Source organism: Saccopteryx bilineata, chromosome 3, assembly GCF_036850765.1.
Source record: "Saccopteryx bilineata isolate mSacBil1 chromosome 3, mSacBil1_pri_phased_curated, whole genome shotgun sequence".
Taxonomy (NCBI): Eukaryota; Metazoa; Chordata; class Mammalia; order Chiroptera; family Emballonuridae; genus Saccopteryx; species Saccopteryx bilineata.
In genome coordinates, this window is record NC_089492.1 from 293,944,142 (window position 1) to 293,963,174 (window position 19,033).

Below are 19,033 nucleotides of genomic sequence, written 5' to 3' on the forward strand. Positions count from 1 at the left end.
TGTTTGTTTGTTTGTTTCATCCTCTTGCCTTTATTAGTATTATTTCTATTTCCTCAACCTTGGTCCTGTTATTCTCTGCCCATCTTATTCTTTCCTATTCTTGAACTACACTACCCATAAGTGTTTCATTTTATTTCTTTTCTTCTTCCTTACTCTCTATGACGGTTATACTCCAAAACCCTTAACTCTCCCTCTCTTTTTGTTTTTTCTTTTTTCTTCCTTTCCTTTTCCCCTTTTTCTTGTTTCTCCCTTTCTTTAGTTTCTTCTTTTCTCCTTTTAATTTTCCTCTCATTCAATCCTCAGTCACGAACAGATTATTTAATTTGGGACTCAAGTTTTTTTGAATTTTTTTGTGGCATTTTGGGTGCTTTTTACTTCGCTTTTTAACTCAGTAGCATTCCTCCCAACCCAGGATCTCCATTCTATTCATTCATTGCTCCACTTAATACAGTAGTTTGGTTTTCCCCCCCCCTTTTTCTGGTTTCTCTCTTATCCTTCTCATTATATCTCTTAGTCAACCATTACTTACAAGCAAGTCATTTTATACTTGACCCAATTTTTTTCCTTTTTTGCATTTTGTGGGTCCCTACTTCATTTTTTTGCCCCTTGAAGAGTTCCCCCCAATTCAGGCCCTCCGTTATAGGCAGATTTTCTTTCATTTAGCATAATATAATTCACAGTTTATCACGATCTTTTCCTAAGGAGGAGGGAAGAGGAGGGGAAGAGAAGAAAGAAAAGGGGAGGGAAATAATAAATTATTATTGGGTTTTTTGTGTGTTTTTTCCAATTATTTTATTTTTTTTTCTTTTTATTCTTTATTAATTCTCATTAGTGCTATCAACAAGACCACCCTCAGATGCCATTAAGAAAAAGGAAATCAAATATCATGGATACAAAAGAAAGAGAAATAACACAGATAGATGTGGAAAAATCTATGGAGAAAAAATTTAATATATTGGAAACCTTGGAGCTAAATGACAGAGAATTTAAAATAGAAATCCTAAAAATACTCAAGAGATATACAAGAAAACACAGAAAGGGGATTTAGGGAGCTCAGAAAACAACTCAACGAACACAAAGAATATATTAGCAAGGAAATTGAAACTATAAAAACAAATCAAACAGAAATGAAAAATTCAATTCATAAACTGAAAAATAAGGTAACAAGCTTAGCTAATAGAACAGGCCAAATAGAAGATAGGATTAGTGACATAGAAGACAAGCAACTTGAAGCACAACAGAGAGAAGAAGAGAGAAACTCAAAAATTTTAAAAAACGAGAAAGCCCTACAGGAATTGTCTGACTCCATCAAAAAGAATAACATAAGAATAATAGGTAGATCAGAGGGAGAAGAGAGAAAATGGAATGGAGAATTTATTCAAACAGATAATAGATGAGAACTTCCCAAGCCTGTGGAAAGAACTGAAGCCTCAAAATCAAGAAGCAAACAGAACACTGAGTTTTCTTAACCCCAACAAACCTACTCCAAGGCACATCATAATGAAAATGGCACAAACCAACAACAAAGAAAATTCTCAAGGCAGCCAGGGAAAAGAATACAACATATAAAGGAAGGCCTATTAGATTATCATCAGATTTTTCAGCAGAAACTCTACAAGCTAGAAGAGAGTGGACCCCAATATTTAAAGTCCTGAAAGAGAGGAACTTTCACCCAAGAATACTATACCCATCAAAGTTATCCTTCAAGTACGAAGGAGAAATAAAAACATTCACAAATACAGAAAAGATAAGAGAATTTATCATCAGAAAACCCCCACTCCAGGAAATACTAAAGGGGCTTTTCCAACCAGATCCAATGAACAAAACAAAACAAAACCACAAGTAAAAGCTCCACCAAGAACACAATAAAACCAAATTTAAACTGTGACAACAAAAGCAAAAAAAAAAGGGAGAGGACAGAGATTAACAGTAGCAAAAGACAATGAAGTGCAGAAACACTCGCAAGATAGGGTACTACAATAAATATGGAAGGTACCCTTTTCATTACTTAATGGTAACCATCCTTGAAAAAACCACCACAAAAGCACATGACTTAAAAAAGGTAGCAACAGAGGAAAGAAGTATGGAATACAACAAACAAAAACAAATGATAGAAAAACAAAAGAGAAGAATCAAACAAGATACAAAACTAACAGAAAGCAATTTATAAAATGGCAATAGGGAATCCACAAGTGTCAATAATTACACTAAACGTAAATGGATTAAACTCATCAATAAAAAGACACAGAGTAGCAGAAGGGATTAAAAAAGAAAATCCAACTGTATGCTGCCTACAAGAAACACATCTAAGCAACAAGGATAAAAACAAATTCAAAGTGAAAGGCTGGAAAACAATACTCCAAACAAATAACATCCAAAAAAAAGCAGGTGTAGCAATACTCATATCTAATAATGCTGACTACAGGACAGCAAAAGTACTCAGAGACAAAAATGGTCATTTCATAATGATTAAGGGGATGCTGAATCAAGAAGACATAACAATCCTTAATATATATGCACCAAACCAAGGAGCACCAAAATATATAAGACAGCTATTTATTGACCTTAAAACAAAAACTGACAAAAATACAGTCATACTTGGAGACCTCAATACACTGCTGATGGCTCTAGATTGGTCATCCAAACAGAAAATCAATAAAGATATAGTGGCCTTAAACGAAACACTAGAGAACCTGCATATGATAGACATCTACAGGACACTTCATCCCAAAGCGACAGAGTATACATTTTTCTCTAGTGTACATGGAACATTCTCAAGAATTGACCATATGTTGGGCCATAAAAATAATATCAGCAAATTCAGAAAAATTGAAATTGTACCAAGCATATTTTCTGATCATAAAGCCTTGAAACTAGAATTCAACTGCAAAAAAGAAGGAAAAAAACCCCACAAAAATGTGGAAACTGCCTGACCTGTGGTGGCGCAGTGGATGGGGCATCGACCTGGAAATGCTGGGGTCGCCACTTCGAAACCCTGGGCTTGCCTCGTTGGGGCGCATGTGGGAGTTGATGCTTCCAGCTCCTCCCCCCTGTCTCTCTCTCCTCTTTCTCTCCCTCTCTCCTCTCTAAAATGAATAAATTGAATTAAATTAAATTAAATTTAAAAAATTTTTTTAAATGTGGAAACTAAACAACATACTTTTAAAAAATGAATGGGTCAAAGAAGAAATAAGCGCAGAGATCAAAAGATATATACAGACAAATGAAAATGACAATACAACATATCAGAATCTCTGGGATGCAGCAAAAACAGTGATAAGAGGGAAGTTCATATCGCTTCAGGCCTATATGAACAAACAAGAGAGAGCCCAAGTGAACCACTTAACTTCACACCTTAAGGAACTGGAAAAAGAAGAACAAAAACAACCCAAAACCAGCCAAAGAAAGGAGATAATAAAAATCAGAGCAGAAATAAATGAAATAGAGAACAGAAAAACTATAAAAAAAATTAATAGAACAAGGAGCTGGTTCTTTGAAAAGATCAACAAAATTGACAAACCCTTGGCAAGACTTACCAAGGAAAAAAGAGAAAGAACTCATATAAACAAAATCCAAAATGAAAGAGGAGAAATCACCACGGACATCGTAGATATACAAAGAATTATTGTAGATTACTATGAAAAACTTTATGCCACTAAATTCAACAACCTAGAAGAAATGGATAAATTCCTAGAACAATACAACCTTCCTAGACTGAGTCATGAAGAAGCAGAAAGCCTAAACAGACATATTAGTAGAGAAGAAATAGAAAAAACCATTAAAAACCTCCCCAAAAATAAAAGTCCAGGCCCTGACGGCTATACCAGTGAATTCTATCAAACATTCAAAGAAGACTTGGTCCCTATTCTACAGAAGGTCTTCCAAAAAATTGAAGAAGAAGCAATACTTCCAAACACATTTTATGAGGCCAACATAACCCTCATACCGAAACCTGGCAAGGATGGCACAAAAAAAGAAAACTACAGACCAATATCTCTAATGAATACAGATGCTAAAATACTAAACAAAATGCTGGCAAATCGATTAAAACAACATATTAAAAAAATACATGGCCCTGGCCGGTTGGCTCAATGGTAGAGCATCGACCTGGCGTGCGGGGGACCCGGGTTCGATTTCCGGCCAGGGCACACAGGAGAGGTGCCCATTTGCTTCTCCATTCCCCCCTTCCTCTCTGTCTCTCTCTTCCCCTCCCGCAGCCAAGGCTTCATTGGAGCAAAGATGGCCCGGGCACTGGGGATGCCTCCTTGGCCTCTGCCCCAGGCGCTAGGGTGGCTCTGGTCACGGCAGAGCATCACCCCTGGTGGGCATGCCGGGTGGATCCCGGTCCGGCGCATGCGGGAGTCTGTCTGACTGTCTCTCCCCGTTTCCAGCTTCAGAAAAATACAAAAAAAAAAAAATACATCATGATCAAGTGGGATTCATCCCAGAATCTCAAGGATGGTTCAACATATGTAAAACGGTTAACGTAATATACCACATCAACAAAACAAAGAACAAAAACCACATGATCTTATCAATAGATGCAGAAAAGGCATTCGATAAAATACAACACAACTTTATGTTTAAGACACTCAACAGAATGGGTATAGAAGGAAAATATCTCAACATGATAAAGGCCATATATGATAAACCATCAGCCAACATCATATTAAATGGCATAAAACTGAGGACTTTACCCCTTAAATCAGGAACAAGACAGGGTTGTCCACTCTTTCCACTCTTATTTAATGTGGTGCTAGAAGTTCTGGCCAGAGCAGTCAGACAAGAGAAAGAAATAAAAGGCATCCATATCGGAAAAGAAAAAGTAAAGGTATCACTTTTTGCAGATGATATGATCCTATACATCGAAAACCCGAAAGACTTCACAAAAAGATTAGTAGAAACAATAAACCAATACAGGCCTGACCTGTGGTGGCGCAGTGGATAAAGCGTCGACCTGGAAATGCTGAGGTCGCCGGTTCGAAACCTGGGCTTGCCTGGTCAAGGCACATATGGGAGTTGATGCTTCCAGCTCCTCCCCCCTGTCTCTCTCTCCTCTTTCTCTCTCTCTCTCTCTCTCTCTCTCTCTCTCTCTCTCTCTGTCTTTCTCTCTCCCTCTCTAAAATGAATAAATAAAATAAAAATTTAAAAGAAAAGAAAAAAGAATAAAAATATTAAAAAAAATAAAATAAAATAAACCAATACAATAAGGTTGCAGGATACAAAATTAACATACAAAAGTCCATAGCCTTTCTCTATGCCAACAATGAAATATTAGAAAACGAACTCAAAATAATCCCCTTCACGATTGTATCAAAAAAATAAAATACCTAGGAATAAACATAACGAATGTAAAGGACCTATATAACAAAAGCTACAAAGCATTGTTAAGGGAAATCGAAAAAGATACAATGAGATGGAAAAATATTCCTTGTTCGTGGGTAGGAAGAATAAATATAATCAAAATGGCCATATTACCCAAAGCAATATATAAATTTAATGCAATTCCCATCAAAATTCCTTTGACATTCTTTAAAGAAATGGAACAAAAAATCATCAGATTTATATGGAACTATAAAAAACCCTGATTAGCCAAAGCAATCCTAAGAAAAAAGAATGAAGCTGAGGGCATTACAATACCTGACTTCAAACTATATTATAGGGCCACAATAATCAAAACAGCATGGTATTGGCAGAAAAATAGACACTCAGACCAATGGAACAAAATAGAAAGTCCAGATATAAAACCACATATATATGGTCAAATAATTTTTGATAAAGGGGCCAACAACACACAATGGAGAAAAGAAAGCCTCTTCAACAAATGGTGCTGGGAAAACTGGAAAGCCACATGCAAAAGAATGAAACTCGACTATAGCTTGTCTCCTTGTATGAAAATTAATTCAAAATGGATCAAAGACCTAAATATTGAGACCTGAAACAATAAAGTACATAGAAGAAGACATAGGTACTAAACTCATGGACCTGGGTTTTAAAGAGCATTTTATGAATTTGACTCCAAAGGCAAGAGAAGTGAAGGCAAAGATAAATGAATGGGACTACATCAGACTAAAAAGTTTTTGCTCAGCAAGAGAAACTGACAACAAAATAAACAGATAGCCAACTAAATGGGAAATGATATTTTCAAACAACAGCTCAGATAAGGGCCTAATATCCAAAATTTACAAAGAACTTACAAAACTCAACAACAAACAAACAATCCAATAAAAAAATGGGAAGAGGACATGAACAGACACTTCTCCCAGGAAGAAATACAGATGGCCAACAGATGTATGAAGAGATGCTAATCTTCATTAGTTATTAGAGAAATGCAAATCAAAACTACAATGTGATACCACCTCACAACTGTTAGATTAGCTATTATCAACAAGACAGGTAATAGCAAATGCTGGAGAGGCTGTGGAGAAAAAGGAACCCTCATTCACTGTTGATGGGACTGTAAAGTAGTGCAACCATTATGGAAGAAAATATGGTGGTTCCTCAAAAAACTGAAAATCGAGCTACCTTATGACCCAGCAATCCCTCTACTGGGTATATACCCCAAAAACTCAGAAACATTGATATGTAAAGACACATGTAGCCCCATGTTCATTGCAGCACTGTTCACAGTGGCCAAAACATGGAAACAACCAAAAAGTCCTTCAATAGAAGACTGGATAAAGAAGATGTGGCACATATACACTATGGAATACTACTCAGCTATAAGTAGTATGTCATTGGATCATTTACAACAAAATGGTGGGATCTTGATAACATTATACGGAATGAAATTAGTAAATCAGAAAAAACCAAGAACTACATGATTCCATACATTGGTGGGACATAAAAACGAGACTGAGAGATATGGACAAGAGTGTGGTGATTACCAAGGGTGGGCAGTAGCCGGGGCGAGGGAGGGAAGGAGGAGAGAGGGAGGGGGAGAGGGAGGGGCACAAAGAAAACTAGATAAAAGGTGACGGAGGACATTCTGACTTTGGGTGATGGGTATGCAACATAAGTGAATGACAAGATAATCTGGACATGTTTTCTTTGAATATATGTACCCTGATTTATTGATGTCACCCCATTAACATTAATAAAAATTTATTTTAAAAAAACAAACAAAAAAACTCAAGCCAGGCCTTAAAAAGACACATGTAAACATTAAACAAAGACTTTACATAAATAAATAATGAGCGCACTTTATTTCAATTAAATTTTCTGACTAAAAGACAAATTAATAAAATGTTCTTTATGCTTCCTAAACTATTAATATTAATTCTTTAGCTTTTTGGTACCTTACTACAATGTAAACAGATATGGAAGGTTAACCCAGGGATAGTCGTCAGCTTGTCAAAATGCTTGTAGATGCCACTGAGTTGAGAACAGGTAGCACATGTTTCCATTTTTTGTGTACAAAACAAAGAGCAGGGAACTCTAGATTAATACCTGTAAAATGGCAGAGTGACGGTGGTGGCATCTACAATATTACGGAGATAATGGAGCATTTGCATAGGATAAAGGAGTAGGCCTCAGATTTAGCAGACTCTATGTGGCTGCAGAGTGAAGAATAGATAATGCAGGCCCTGGCCGGTTGGCTTAGCAGTAGAGCATCGGCCTGGCGTGCGGGGGACCAGGATTCGATTCCCGGCCAGGGCACATAGGAGACGTGCCCATTTGCTTCTCCACCCCCCCCTCCTTCCTCTCTGTCTCTCTCTTCCCCTCCCGCAGCAAGGGCTCCATTGGAGCAAAGATGGCCCAGGCGCTGGGGATGGCTCCTTGGCCTCTGCCCCAGGCGCTAGAGTGGCTCTGGTCGTGGCAGAGCGACGCCCGGGAGGGGCAGAGCATCGCCCCCTGGTGGGCAGAGTGTCGCCCCTGGTGGGCGTGCCGGGTGGATCCCGGTCGGGCGCATGCGGGAGTCTGTCTGACTGTCTCTGCCCGTTTCCAGCTTCAGAAAAATACAAAAAAAAAAAAAAAAATAGATAATGCAGTTAAGGAAGGTGTCAGGAGCTCAGGAGAAGGCATGTGCTATAACGGTAGTGCTGATGGACCAGAACTATTGTCATGGTTAATTTATTTTGTTTTGTGATGGAGACAGAGAGAGGGACAGATAGGGACAGACAGACTAGAAGGGGGAGAGATGAGAAGCATCAGTTCTTTGTTGTGGTACCTTAGTTGTTCATTGATTGCTTTTACACATGTGCCTGGACCCAGGCTACAGCAGAATGAATGACCACTTGCTCATGCCAGTGAACTTGGAGTCAAGCCTTCAACCATGGGGTTATATTTATGATCTCACAGTCAATTCAGTAACCATGCGCTCCAGCCAGCATCCTTGGTGTTTCAAACCTGTATCCTCTGCATCCTAGTCCAGTGCTCTGTCTATTGCAGCACTGCCTGGTCATTTCCATGATGCCTTTTGTTAAAAGTAGGGCTGAGTAGAGTTTTAGACACTGCAACTGAGGGAGAGAAAGGGAAGAGTTGGGGACAACCCAGAGATTTTGGTTCTAGCAACTAAAACGGTAGATGCTCCATAAACTGCTGGTTAAGATGGTAGTAGCTTAATTTTCCTTGGAAATATCAGAAGTGTTTTTCATGGCTGTTGTAAGAGTCTGAGAAGGTGTCAAGTGGGAAACTGGACACACGAGTCTACAAATCTGGTGAGGGATACAGGATGGAGATGTGCAAAAGCTATGGGGTTTTTTGTAACAGGGTGGAGATGAGGTAGACATTCAGGAGGGAGTTCATATTTTGGGTAAAATAATTACAAAAACTTAGTGGTTTGTTTTCTTGTCACCTGATTAGGGTTGCTCATCCTCACAAGCATAGGTGCGGAAGAGAAGTGATAGTGGCATCGGAGTGGAGAGAGTGTGATTCCCCCAGGTGCTCAAGGCTGGATGGAATAAGAGACATTGTTGGCTGTAGAGGTCAAGGGGTATATGAGATGAAATGATACTGAGGGCAGGATCGTGCTTCACAGGAATTTTGCCTTGTGCTTTCCTGGGCTCTGGTGGTTTCTTGCCTTCCATGTGGCTAAGGTCATAAGCAAATATGGTCATGTTTAAGTGGCATTTTGCCGGTTAATGAAGGCCATGTCCTTGATTTTGTTAAGCCAAGTTTGAGTGGTGAGAAGAGGGTTGTGGGTTGTGAAGGGACAGCACATAAACTGCAGAGTGGAAAGGGGTCATTTCTTTGTGAAATTTCCATTGGTATCTGGGTGACAAATATTGTACCAGTGATCAAAATGAGACAAGGAGGACATCAGAGCCTCATTTAGGGCTTTTTCTAGATTTGGGATCCTTCAGACCGCTTCAGTATTTCAGAATCCTGCTTGAGTACTTTAAGCGCTCTCTGGATACCATATATGAAATTTATGGGTGAGTTCACAGAGATCCCTGTGGTATAGAGCAGGAAGGTGGCAGAGCTGAAAGAGACTTTAGTTTCAAATATGTGAAGGAGGTAGAGGTTACACAGTGGTGTGTACAGCTACAGTATGTCTGAGATCCTGGTGTAAGAATTTAAGGATGAAGCATAACCCACATTTGGCTGTGGAATGGAGGCATAATGTTGGATTCTAGTGGAATTACTTGGCAGGGAGGATGAGGCCCTGCAGGCATGGCCCTGAGATTAGATCAGTGGTTTTCAACTTATACTTTATACTTGGGGAATGGTAAAAATAGAATTATTGCTAATGCAGAAATCATCCTGATCATAAGCTAATTCGACTAATATCATTGTACCTGTAACATTTCTATATAACATCAGAGTGATTAACTTTCTCATGGACCAACATGAAACTCCTAGTGAATCAATTCACAAACCAGCTGTTGAAAAACACTGACTTGGTTCTCATTTACCTGCTGTCCCTCTTAGCCCAGCTATTGTTGCTGAGGGCAATAAGATTCAGTAACCGGACTGGGCTGTCTCTGAACTAGAGAGTCCTGGAGGGAGCTGTGTATGAACAAGGTGTGTAAGGAGTAGGATTGTGGGTACTCAGAAATACTTTTATAATTTTATTTGTATTCATTCCTACAGGTCGGTGTAACTTTCGGAGATATTGCCCTGTACTTCTCCAAGAATGAATGGTGCCTTCTTAATGAGGCCCAGAGACGCCTGTACCTGAATGTGATGCTGGAGAACTTTGAGCTTTTATCTTCGCTGGGTAAAAGCCTCACTGTCTTCAATGAGGTGGACTAGGATTTGCATTTCCCTGTGCTTTCTAGTCACTAGAGTATGCATGTGTTCACATGTGCACTGTGGGAACTACTTGGTTTTGCAGTGTTCTGGGTACTTGCTGTCCTTGGTAGGGATTGTTTGTTTGCACTTCCCTCTTCTCTTCCTGCAGCGCCAACACCTGATGTACTGAACTCTTATATTGATGTTTACATCATGTGGCCTAATATAATTGATTTTTATGAGTTTGAGCACAGATTACTCCAGCAGAAAAAGTTCTCCAAAAAGCCTTTTGTGGAAGAAAAAGTAGTAGACCCAGCCTTTATTTCTGTCTCATTGTATGCTGGCATCTTTCCTTGGTGAGGTCTCCACTACTGACTGACTTTTGGGGCTGAGTAATAAGCAACTACCATTTCTTCAGAGTTTAACTTACATTTATTGGAAATCATCCTATAGAATAATGCCTAACTGAGTAATCTTCTTTCCTATAAGGTCAACATGTAATTCACCAGCATTTTCTTTTGTTCAGGTTGCTGCTGTGGAGCAGAGGATGTGGAGGCTCCCACTGAACAGAATGCTTCTGAAAGGGTGTCACAGGCAAAGGATCCTAATGTGGCTTTGTCTTCCCAGAAGAACCACCCCTGTGAGAGTTGTGGCCTCGTCTTGACAGATATTTTCAACTTGGTTGAGCAGCAGGGATCACAGCTGTTGAAATGTGGCGCATGTGGAGAACTATTTTATTTCAGTACAAAGTGTCAGCACATTGAGGATCGGTACATGAAAAAGAAGCATTTTGAAAGACATTTGGGAAGTTTCTCATTTGCAAAAGACCACAATTTCAGGGTGTCTGAGATGATATTTACCTTTAATGAAGTAGGGTTGAACATCCTTACTGAATCCAGACATGTCCAACAACATGCTACACATACCAGAGATAGAGCAGATGAAACCTCAGGGTCTCAGGTAACTTTGCATACCAGAAAAAATTATCATCAGAAAGTTCACACAGGAGAAAGACTGTATGAGTGCAGTGAATGTGGTAAATCATTTTCCAGTAGCAATGGATTTCGGTATCATCAGAGAGTTCACACAGGAGAAAGACCATATCAGTGCAATGAATGTGGTAAATCTTTTTCCAGTAACACTGGATTTCGTTATCATCAGAGAGTTCACACTGGAGAAAGGCCTTATAAGTGCAGTGAATGTGGGAAATCTTTTTCCAGTTGCAGTAACCTTCGAAATCATCAGAGTACTCACAGAGAAGAAAGGCCCTATGAATGCAGTGAATGTAGGAAAACCTTTACCACAAAAACTTATTTAAATCGTCATCAGAGAATTCACAGTAGAGAAAGGCCAAATAAGTGCAGTGAATGTGGGAAATCTTTTATCAGGAACTATGACCTTTGTAGTCATCAAAGAGTTCACACAGAAGAAAGGCCATATGGATGCAGTGAATGTGGAAAACATTTTAAGGGGAGACATGGCCTTCATGTTCATCAGAGTTTACACTGGAGAAAGGTCTTATGAGTGCAGTATATGTGGGAAATCTTATTTCAGTAGCTCTAACCTTCATTATCAGAAAATTTACACTAGATAAAGGCCTTCTGAGTGCAATGAATGTGGGACATTTTTATCTAGTGGTACTGGCTATTGTTATCAGAATTCACACTGGAGGAAGGCCTTATGAGTGCACTGAGTGTAGGAAATCTTTTAAGCTGAAGTATCATTTGAATTATCAGAGTTCACACTGGTGAAAGACCTTTTGAGTTCAATGAATGTGGAAAATCTTTGCTAGCAATTCTCACCAGTGTAAACATGAGAGTTCACAGTAAAGGACAATCTTAGAAGTATCAGAAACATACAGATTTTTAAATAAGTGTTAACAGCAGTGCAGGTAACTCTGAGGCTTTATTTGTCTTATTTTAATTTTATGTACCCAAATATCAATAGTATAAAATTTTTCAATAAGTTTTCCTTAGGTGGGAAGCATCTGTGTCTATGTTATTCAGAATTCTTCCCAGACTTATGTCTTTGCAAATTTCTGTTGCCAAAGGTATTTCACCTGTACCATCTATCAGGTGTCCACTGTTTACATCAGCCGCTATTCTAAATTCTTTAGGGGAAGCTGATTTGTTTTTTCTGATTTGTTGGAGGAAATTATGGGTAGTGTGAGCTATTACGGGATCAACATTTCTTTTACTCTGATAAGTTGTGACATGGATCTGACTCAGTGTTGACTCAGAGAACATCATCTGCATTCAGCTGACAGCTTGTAGATAGACTGCCTTTTTTGGGGACCTGGTTTCTTTAAATACCTGTAGGTGAATATTTCAAAAGTTCAAGTCACCAATGCAAGAAATGCGATAGCCATGTCCCGGTGGTTTGTAAAATAATGAATCCCCTTTTGTTCGAGTCCTTAATTTTGGATATTTTATTTACTTTGTGATTTAGGTTATAAGTAGATTTTGACTCTAGAAGCATGAAAAGGTCAACAACTTATACATGGGAATCAAACTTTCTGTGAGTTTGAAGGCACAGTGTGGTGCTGAAATCAGCTTTCCCCAGATTTTTATTGTTCCACATATCCTCCTAGGATAGACTGCCAGATTCTGTGGGCCTAATGTGCAGCCTAAATTTACAGATTTTAGGAAATTTTCAGATTGCTTTGAAGTATTGGTAGGTGTTGCAACATCAGTCACATCTGGAAAAACATGACTTTTTTTTTATTTAAAGGACTGCTAGTATTGGTGAAAGAAATTATTTTTCAAAGTGTTGCAAACAGCCTTATTTCTTTATCTGTTCATTTTTATATTTATTCAATGAGAGAAAGGGTGGCAGAGAGACTCCTGCATGCATCCTGACCACACTGAGGGGTGATGTTCTACCCACTTGGGGCATTGTTCCATTTCTCAGCAAGCAAGCTCTTAGCGCCTGAGGCAGATGAGATGGAGCCTTCCTCATCACCTGGGGCCAATTTACAATAATCATACCATGGCTGCAGGAGTGGGGGAGAGAGAGAGAAGCAAAAAGGGGGGAATGGAGAAGCAGGTGGTTGCTTCTCCTGTGTGCACTGACCAGGAATCATACCAGGGACCTCAACATGCTGGGCTGATGCTCTAGCACTGAACCAACCGTACAGGGTACCATGTGTCGTAATATCTACAATTCCATGGCTAATGGTCACTTGGTTGCAGGGGCGTAGAGATTCAAGAGTAACCCCTGATTGCTACAGAAGCACTGGCCTATTTGGGGTTGGAAGGGACCATATCTTTGCACAGGCTAGATGGAATGTGCCTCTTCTAAATGTGCATCCAGAAATGTTTCTGTGAAAACAACTGCAGAATCAGAGTGTACACAAATAGGAGGGTTTTCTGCGATCTTTATCTCCATGGATGAAGTCATTGTTATTGAAAATAAACCAAAGGTTTTGTAAATTTGTGTACCTTATGAACTATTGTACCCAGGCAGGAAATTAAAAGTGATATCTATTTTCTAGGGATATGTTTTTGTGACCTAGCCAGCATTCCTATTGATTGAAAGAGAGTTAGTTCTTTATTGTTTGGTAGATTTGATGTCCCTGAAGAGAGACTGACCCCCAGAGGGCATGAGAATATGAATTGAACATAGAGTTCCCAAACGCATTTTCCAAAAATAATCTGGCAAATTGTTTCATTTTAAGCATCAACATATGTGTGAAACTGGAGCTCCCCATAGTCCTAATACTGACCATGTCTGTCACTGTGGGTTTACTTCATGTCTTTTATAATCTCTTCCTGACCATCACAGCTCTCCAAGTAACGAGAAACTTCCTATGTATTTTACTAGATCACTTTTCATTTTCTAGGATGTATAAGATGGGAATAAAACCACCTTTTCTGCTTATATTTCTGTTGTATATGTCCATCGGCATTCATTAATGTTATATAAGTAGCTCCTCTCTTTTTTTTCTGAGATATTTCTTGATTGTATCATTATTTCTTTATCTGTTCATTTGTTCATGTAGATTTGGTTGTTTCTCATTTTTTAATAACAAAACTAATGCAAACATTTGTGTGTAATTTTATTTTTTAAGAGAGTGAGCGGAGGGACAGATAGGGATAGATAGGGAGGGAGAGATGAGAAGCATCTATTCTTTGTTGTGGCCCGTTCCTTGTTCATTGATTGCTTTCTCATATGTGTCTAGACCGAGGGGCTACAGCAGAACAAGAGATCACTTGTTTAAACCAGCGACCTTGGATTCAAGACAGTGACTTTTTGGCTCAAGCCAGAAACATGAAAAGATGTGTATGATCCCATGCTCAAGTCTGCAACCCTGTGTTCAAGCTGGTGAGCCTGCACTCAATTTAGCAACCTCGAGGTTTCAAACGTATATCTTCTGTGTCCCAGGATGACACTCTATCCACCACATTCCCACCTGGTCAGGATTCACATAACATTTTTTACTAAATTTTTTGAGATAGGATCTATTCCAAACTTGAGAAAATAAGACTAGTACTTGGGAATAGTGGTTACAAACCAGGTTTGCATCTGGTGCCGGGATAGCTTCAATGTTGGTATTCATGAACATTTGGAATGTGGGCATCTGTAATTGATATATGGATTTTGGATCGCAGCATCTCACAGCCTTTTCAGGAAATGATGATCATGTCACCTGGAAATGCAGTGACAACGTATTCTGTTTGTCTTAAATTTATATCTAGAAGAGAATTATGGTTAAGAAAACTACAGAAGGGCATTAATGTAAGTTTATAATGACAGTTACATAAATAGCTTGAAGGGAAAGGACTCTGTGAAGCTTGAGAACAGATAAGTCTCGATGAGTGGTAAATGAAGGACAGTGAGTTCTAAGATGAGAGAATTAACATGAGCTATGATTCTCCTAAAAATGTTGCTACAAATGAAATTGTTTCTATAAATCTGTATTCTTTCATTCTTGAAATTTTGAGAAAATAATAGTGAAGTGAGAACGTTATAGTAAGGTGTGAGAAGAAAAATTTAGAAGCATGGAAGGAGAGCCATGGTGATATAATTCATTGCTTCTGCAATCATATACTAATTCTCTTAACTGCTCCAGGGCCTCACCTGGGTCAGCGTTATACATCAATGAATAAATGTGTTCACTACGTAGCTTCTTCAAAGCCTTTATTGAAACCTAGCCCATCTCCCTGACTGGATGGCTCAGTGCATAGAGCATTGGCCCAACATGCAGATATTCTGGGTTTAATCCCCAGTCAGGGCACATATGAGATGTGAGCATTCGCAGCCACCATCTGCTTTTGTTTTCCTTCCTTTCCCCCTTATCAGTGTCCTCCTCCCTTGCAGCCTGTGGCTCAACTGGTTCCAGAGTCAGCCCCGAGCAATAAAGATAGCTTAGTTGATTTGAGCATCGTCCCAAGATGAGGGTTGCCAGGTGGATCCCAATCAGGGCACCTATTGGATTCTGTCTATCTCCTCCTTTCACTTAAAAAAAAAAGCTAAAAGAAGAAAATATTCTATTTTATAGTAAATTATAAGGTAACAGTTGGTGTAGAAATATAAGAGCAGCACCAGGAATGAGAAACGTGGTTTCTAAGGGTTTGAAGGGCTCACATTTAAATGAGAGGTGAACGATTTGATTACATCAGAAAGATGTTTCACGGATAACAAAAAGTAACACAGTTTTTTTATGTTTACACTTTTTTGGAGTGTCCAACTACTTATATGACTGCTGTGCCATTTGCAGGGAACTGAAGATACTTTCAATTTTTTTAGAAGTTTGTTTTTATAATTTTTAGTAAGACTTCAGTTTTTTTTATAACACTTTCAATTAGCTAGTTTTAATGTTTTTCAAATTTTTGTTTATTTTGGTGTGATATTTGCTAAAAAATTTAAATATGTTATGTGCAGAATTATTGATTTTTTAATACTTATTACATATACACATAGGCATAATTTCTTATTAATTATAAAATTTTATTTATTTATTTATTTATTTATTTATTTTTATTTACTACGCTTCACAAATTTGTTTGTCATCCTTGTGCAGTGACCATGCTAATCTTCTCTGTATGACTCCAATTTTAGTATATGTGCTGCTGAAGCGAGCACAAATTTTATTTTATTTTAATGTTAATGTGTCTGCTTAACCTGTGGTGTCTCAGTGGACAGTCTTGACCTGGAATTCTGAGGTTGCTGGTTTGAAATGCAGGCTTGCTTGCTCTGGGCACATAGGAGAAGCAACTCAGTTGATACATATTGCTCTTCCCACCTTCTCTCTCTCCTCTTTAAAATTAATAAAAAATATTTTAAGAAAATACATAGGGGAATTAAATTTATATTTTTAAAAGTTTGTTTTCAGTATTTCTTTGAGAATGCCAAACTATCATGTCACTGTGACATTCGAATAAAAGCCATAAAATACATTAATGGGCTTTGGAAATAACTTCAAAGGAACTAGTCCAGGAAACAGATGAGCCCAGACTCCCAGGATGACTAAAAAGAACAGATGAGTCCTTGAGATAGGGAAGTCGTTAGACTCCCAGGATGGCTAGGAGCTGAGGAGTCCTTGAGATAAGGAAGTCGTAAAAACTCCTAAGATAGTAAATATAACCACATCCTAGGGGATAGATAGGGACATTTCCAGCTGGGGGCTTTCAACTGTATGACTGGTTACTAAGGCACGTGACTAAAATTTAATTTGGGGGAGCCAATTGCTAAACGCCAAATTCGCTTCTGTATGAACCGCTTGCTTGCTACGCTATAAAAACCCCTAGACTGTAGGCGCTCGGTGTGACTCTTGTGACTACCACCTGAGCTCACCCCTGCGCAGGTTTGTTTTGCTTTGTTTTGTTTTCTTTTTCTCTTGGCCATAAAACTTTGTCTGAAACTCTCCAAACATCTCCAGTGTTTGTTTTACCCGGCAAGTGCAACAGTCACCACATATATTAAATGTTTTAAGAGACTGACCAGTCATGGTGCAGTGAATAGAGCATTGACCTGGGAGTCTGAGGACCTGGGTTTGAAAACCAAAGTAGGTGGCTTCAAGCCCAAGATTGCTGGCTTGAGCCCAAGGTCACTGGCTTGAGCAAGGTGTCACATCCTCAGGTCAAGCACCTGGAACCTTGACATCATAGCTCCAACCACTTCGTATCAGCATTAACAAATCCTTCAAAGCTGCCTTGAGAGATGAATGGAATCAATGGATAAAGTCTTCTGGGGACAATTTGACACCAGCAGGAAGAGTGAAGAAACCAAGTATAGAAGACGTTTGTATCTGGGTGAAAAGATCTGGGATAAAATCAAGATTGAGATCATTATCAAATCAGCCTTTCAAATACCATAGATGTAACTGAAAACAAGCTATACATGAAGAGAGGGATTTGTCATCAGACACAGATGAGAATAATCTAATGGGAGTTTTGACAGTGATGAAGGGTTGTATGAATTTTATGATGAATGCAACTTTTGTAATACATTATTTTTGGAAATTTTCTGCTCCAAAGTTATGATTCATCTTATACAAGGAAGCATCTTATACATGCGGAAATATGGTACTTTTTAAATTGCTGTAAGTGTGATTTGTAACTGTATTTCTAATATTGCTTTGACAATGCCATACATATCATCATTTCACCTGTAAATGTTTAAATCTGTGTGTAAGTCACAAGTTACCTTTCTTTGTGATAATTACAAAAACATTTTTAATTTATTGATTAGAAAGAGAGAAAGATAGGATTGGAGAGAGGCTGGAGGAGAGAGAGAGAGAGGAATCAACTCATAATTGCTTCATTTTTAGTTATTTATGTATGTGCCTTGCCTTGGAGTGAGGGTGCTCAAACCAACCCAGTTACCCCTTGTTTAAGGGAGAAACCCTGGTTGTAAGGCAGTGACCCCGTGCTCAACTTAGCAAGCCTACAGTGTAGCTGGAGATCATGTGATTTTGAACTGGGGTCCTCAGCATTACAGGTCATCACATAATGCAGTGAGCCAACACAAGTGAGACACAAAAATATTTTCATATGATCAAAAATTTGAGACCAATAACTTTGCCAGCATTTAATTCCTTCATTTTTTCAAAAAGTTATTTCTCTTAACTGACATTTGAATTATTATTAAATACACTCTCATTTATGCTTACACTATGCATCCTGATATTATTTATAAAGTTTGTGGCTTTGGACAGTTGGCACAATAAATAGAGCATTGACCCAGCATGCAGATGTCCCAGGTTCAATTCCTGTCAGGACACAGGAGAAGTGACCATGTGCTCTATTGTCCACCCTCTCCCCATTGTCTCCCTGTTTCTCTCCTTCAGCCAGTGACTCCAAGGATGGCCCTGGGTTTTGAGGATAGCTCATTGGTCAGAGCCTCAAACTCAGACTAAAAATAGCTCAGTTGATGTGAGCATTGCCCTCAGATGGGGTTGCCAGGTGGATACCAGTTCGGCGCATGTGTGAGTCTGTTGCACTATCTCACCTCCTCTCACTTAAAGAAAAAGAAAAGAAATTGTGCTACATTTCTGTGTTATATTTATTATATGTATGATCATGTAACTAGATGACTTGTTTAGTAAAATTTCCCAGCTTGTCTAGTGCAGTCATACCTTGCTTGATTGTGAAGCACTTTATAGAACTTCACCGATAAGTGCATTTTCTAAAACATTTAGACAAGACTGCCCGTCCACAAACACATTGAATCCCAAGATAGGTACAGATGATGGTTTGCTTTGTTTTTAGACAATAAAGTGTTATTTATTTTTATTTTGAGTGAGAAGCTGGGAGATACAGAAACAATCAGTTGCTCCTGTATGTGCACTGACCAGGGAGTCGAATCAGCAACCTCTACGCCCAGAGAGGAAGCAGGGAGAGGAAAACATTTGTTC

At 38.8% G+C, this 19,033-nt stretch overlaps 1 protein-coding gene, 1 non-coding gene and 1 pseudogene across 2 annotated transcripts in view; 2 read left to right on the forward strand and 1 right to left on the reverse strand.

The window, feature by feature from the left end:
- Positions 1–12,628, forward strand: part of LOC136331804 (zinc finger protein 211-like) — a 29,430-nt gene extending 16,802 nt beyond the window's left edge. Inside the window, exons 2-3 of the mRNA XM_066270847.1 lie at positions 10,036–10,162; positions 10,703–12,628. Of these exons, the coding sequence (XP_066126944.1) occupies positions 10,036–10,162; positions 10,703–11,700 (1,125 nt within the window). The 3' untranslated portion in view covers positions 11,701–12,628. The remainder of the gene's footprint in view (positions 1–10,035; positions 10,163–10,702) is intronic.
- LOC136331808 (zinc finger protein 3-like) overlaps positions 1–17,833 on the forward strand; it is a 56,455-nt pseudogene extending 38,622 nt beyond the window's left edge.
- LOC136332689 (U6 spliceosomal RNA) lies at positions 16,154–16,260 on the reverse strand. Its single transcript, XR_010730854.1, has one exon. It is a non-coding gene; the product is annotated as a U6 spliceosomal RNA (small nuclear RNA).
- Positions 17,834–19,033: the final 1,200 nt, after the last annotated feature.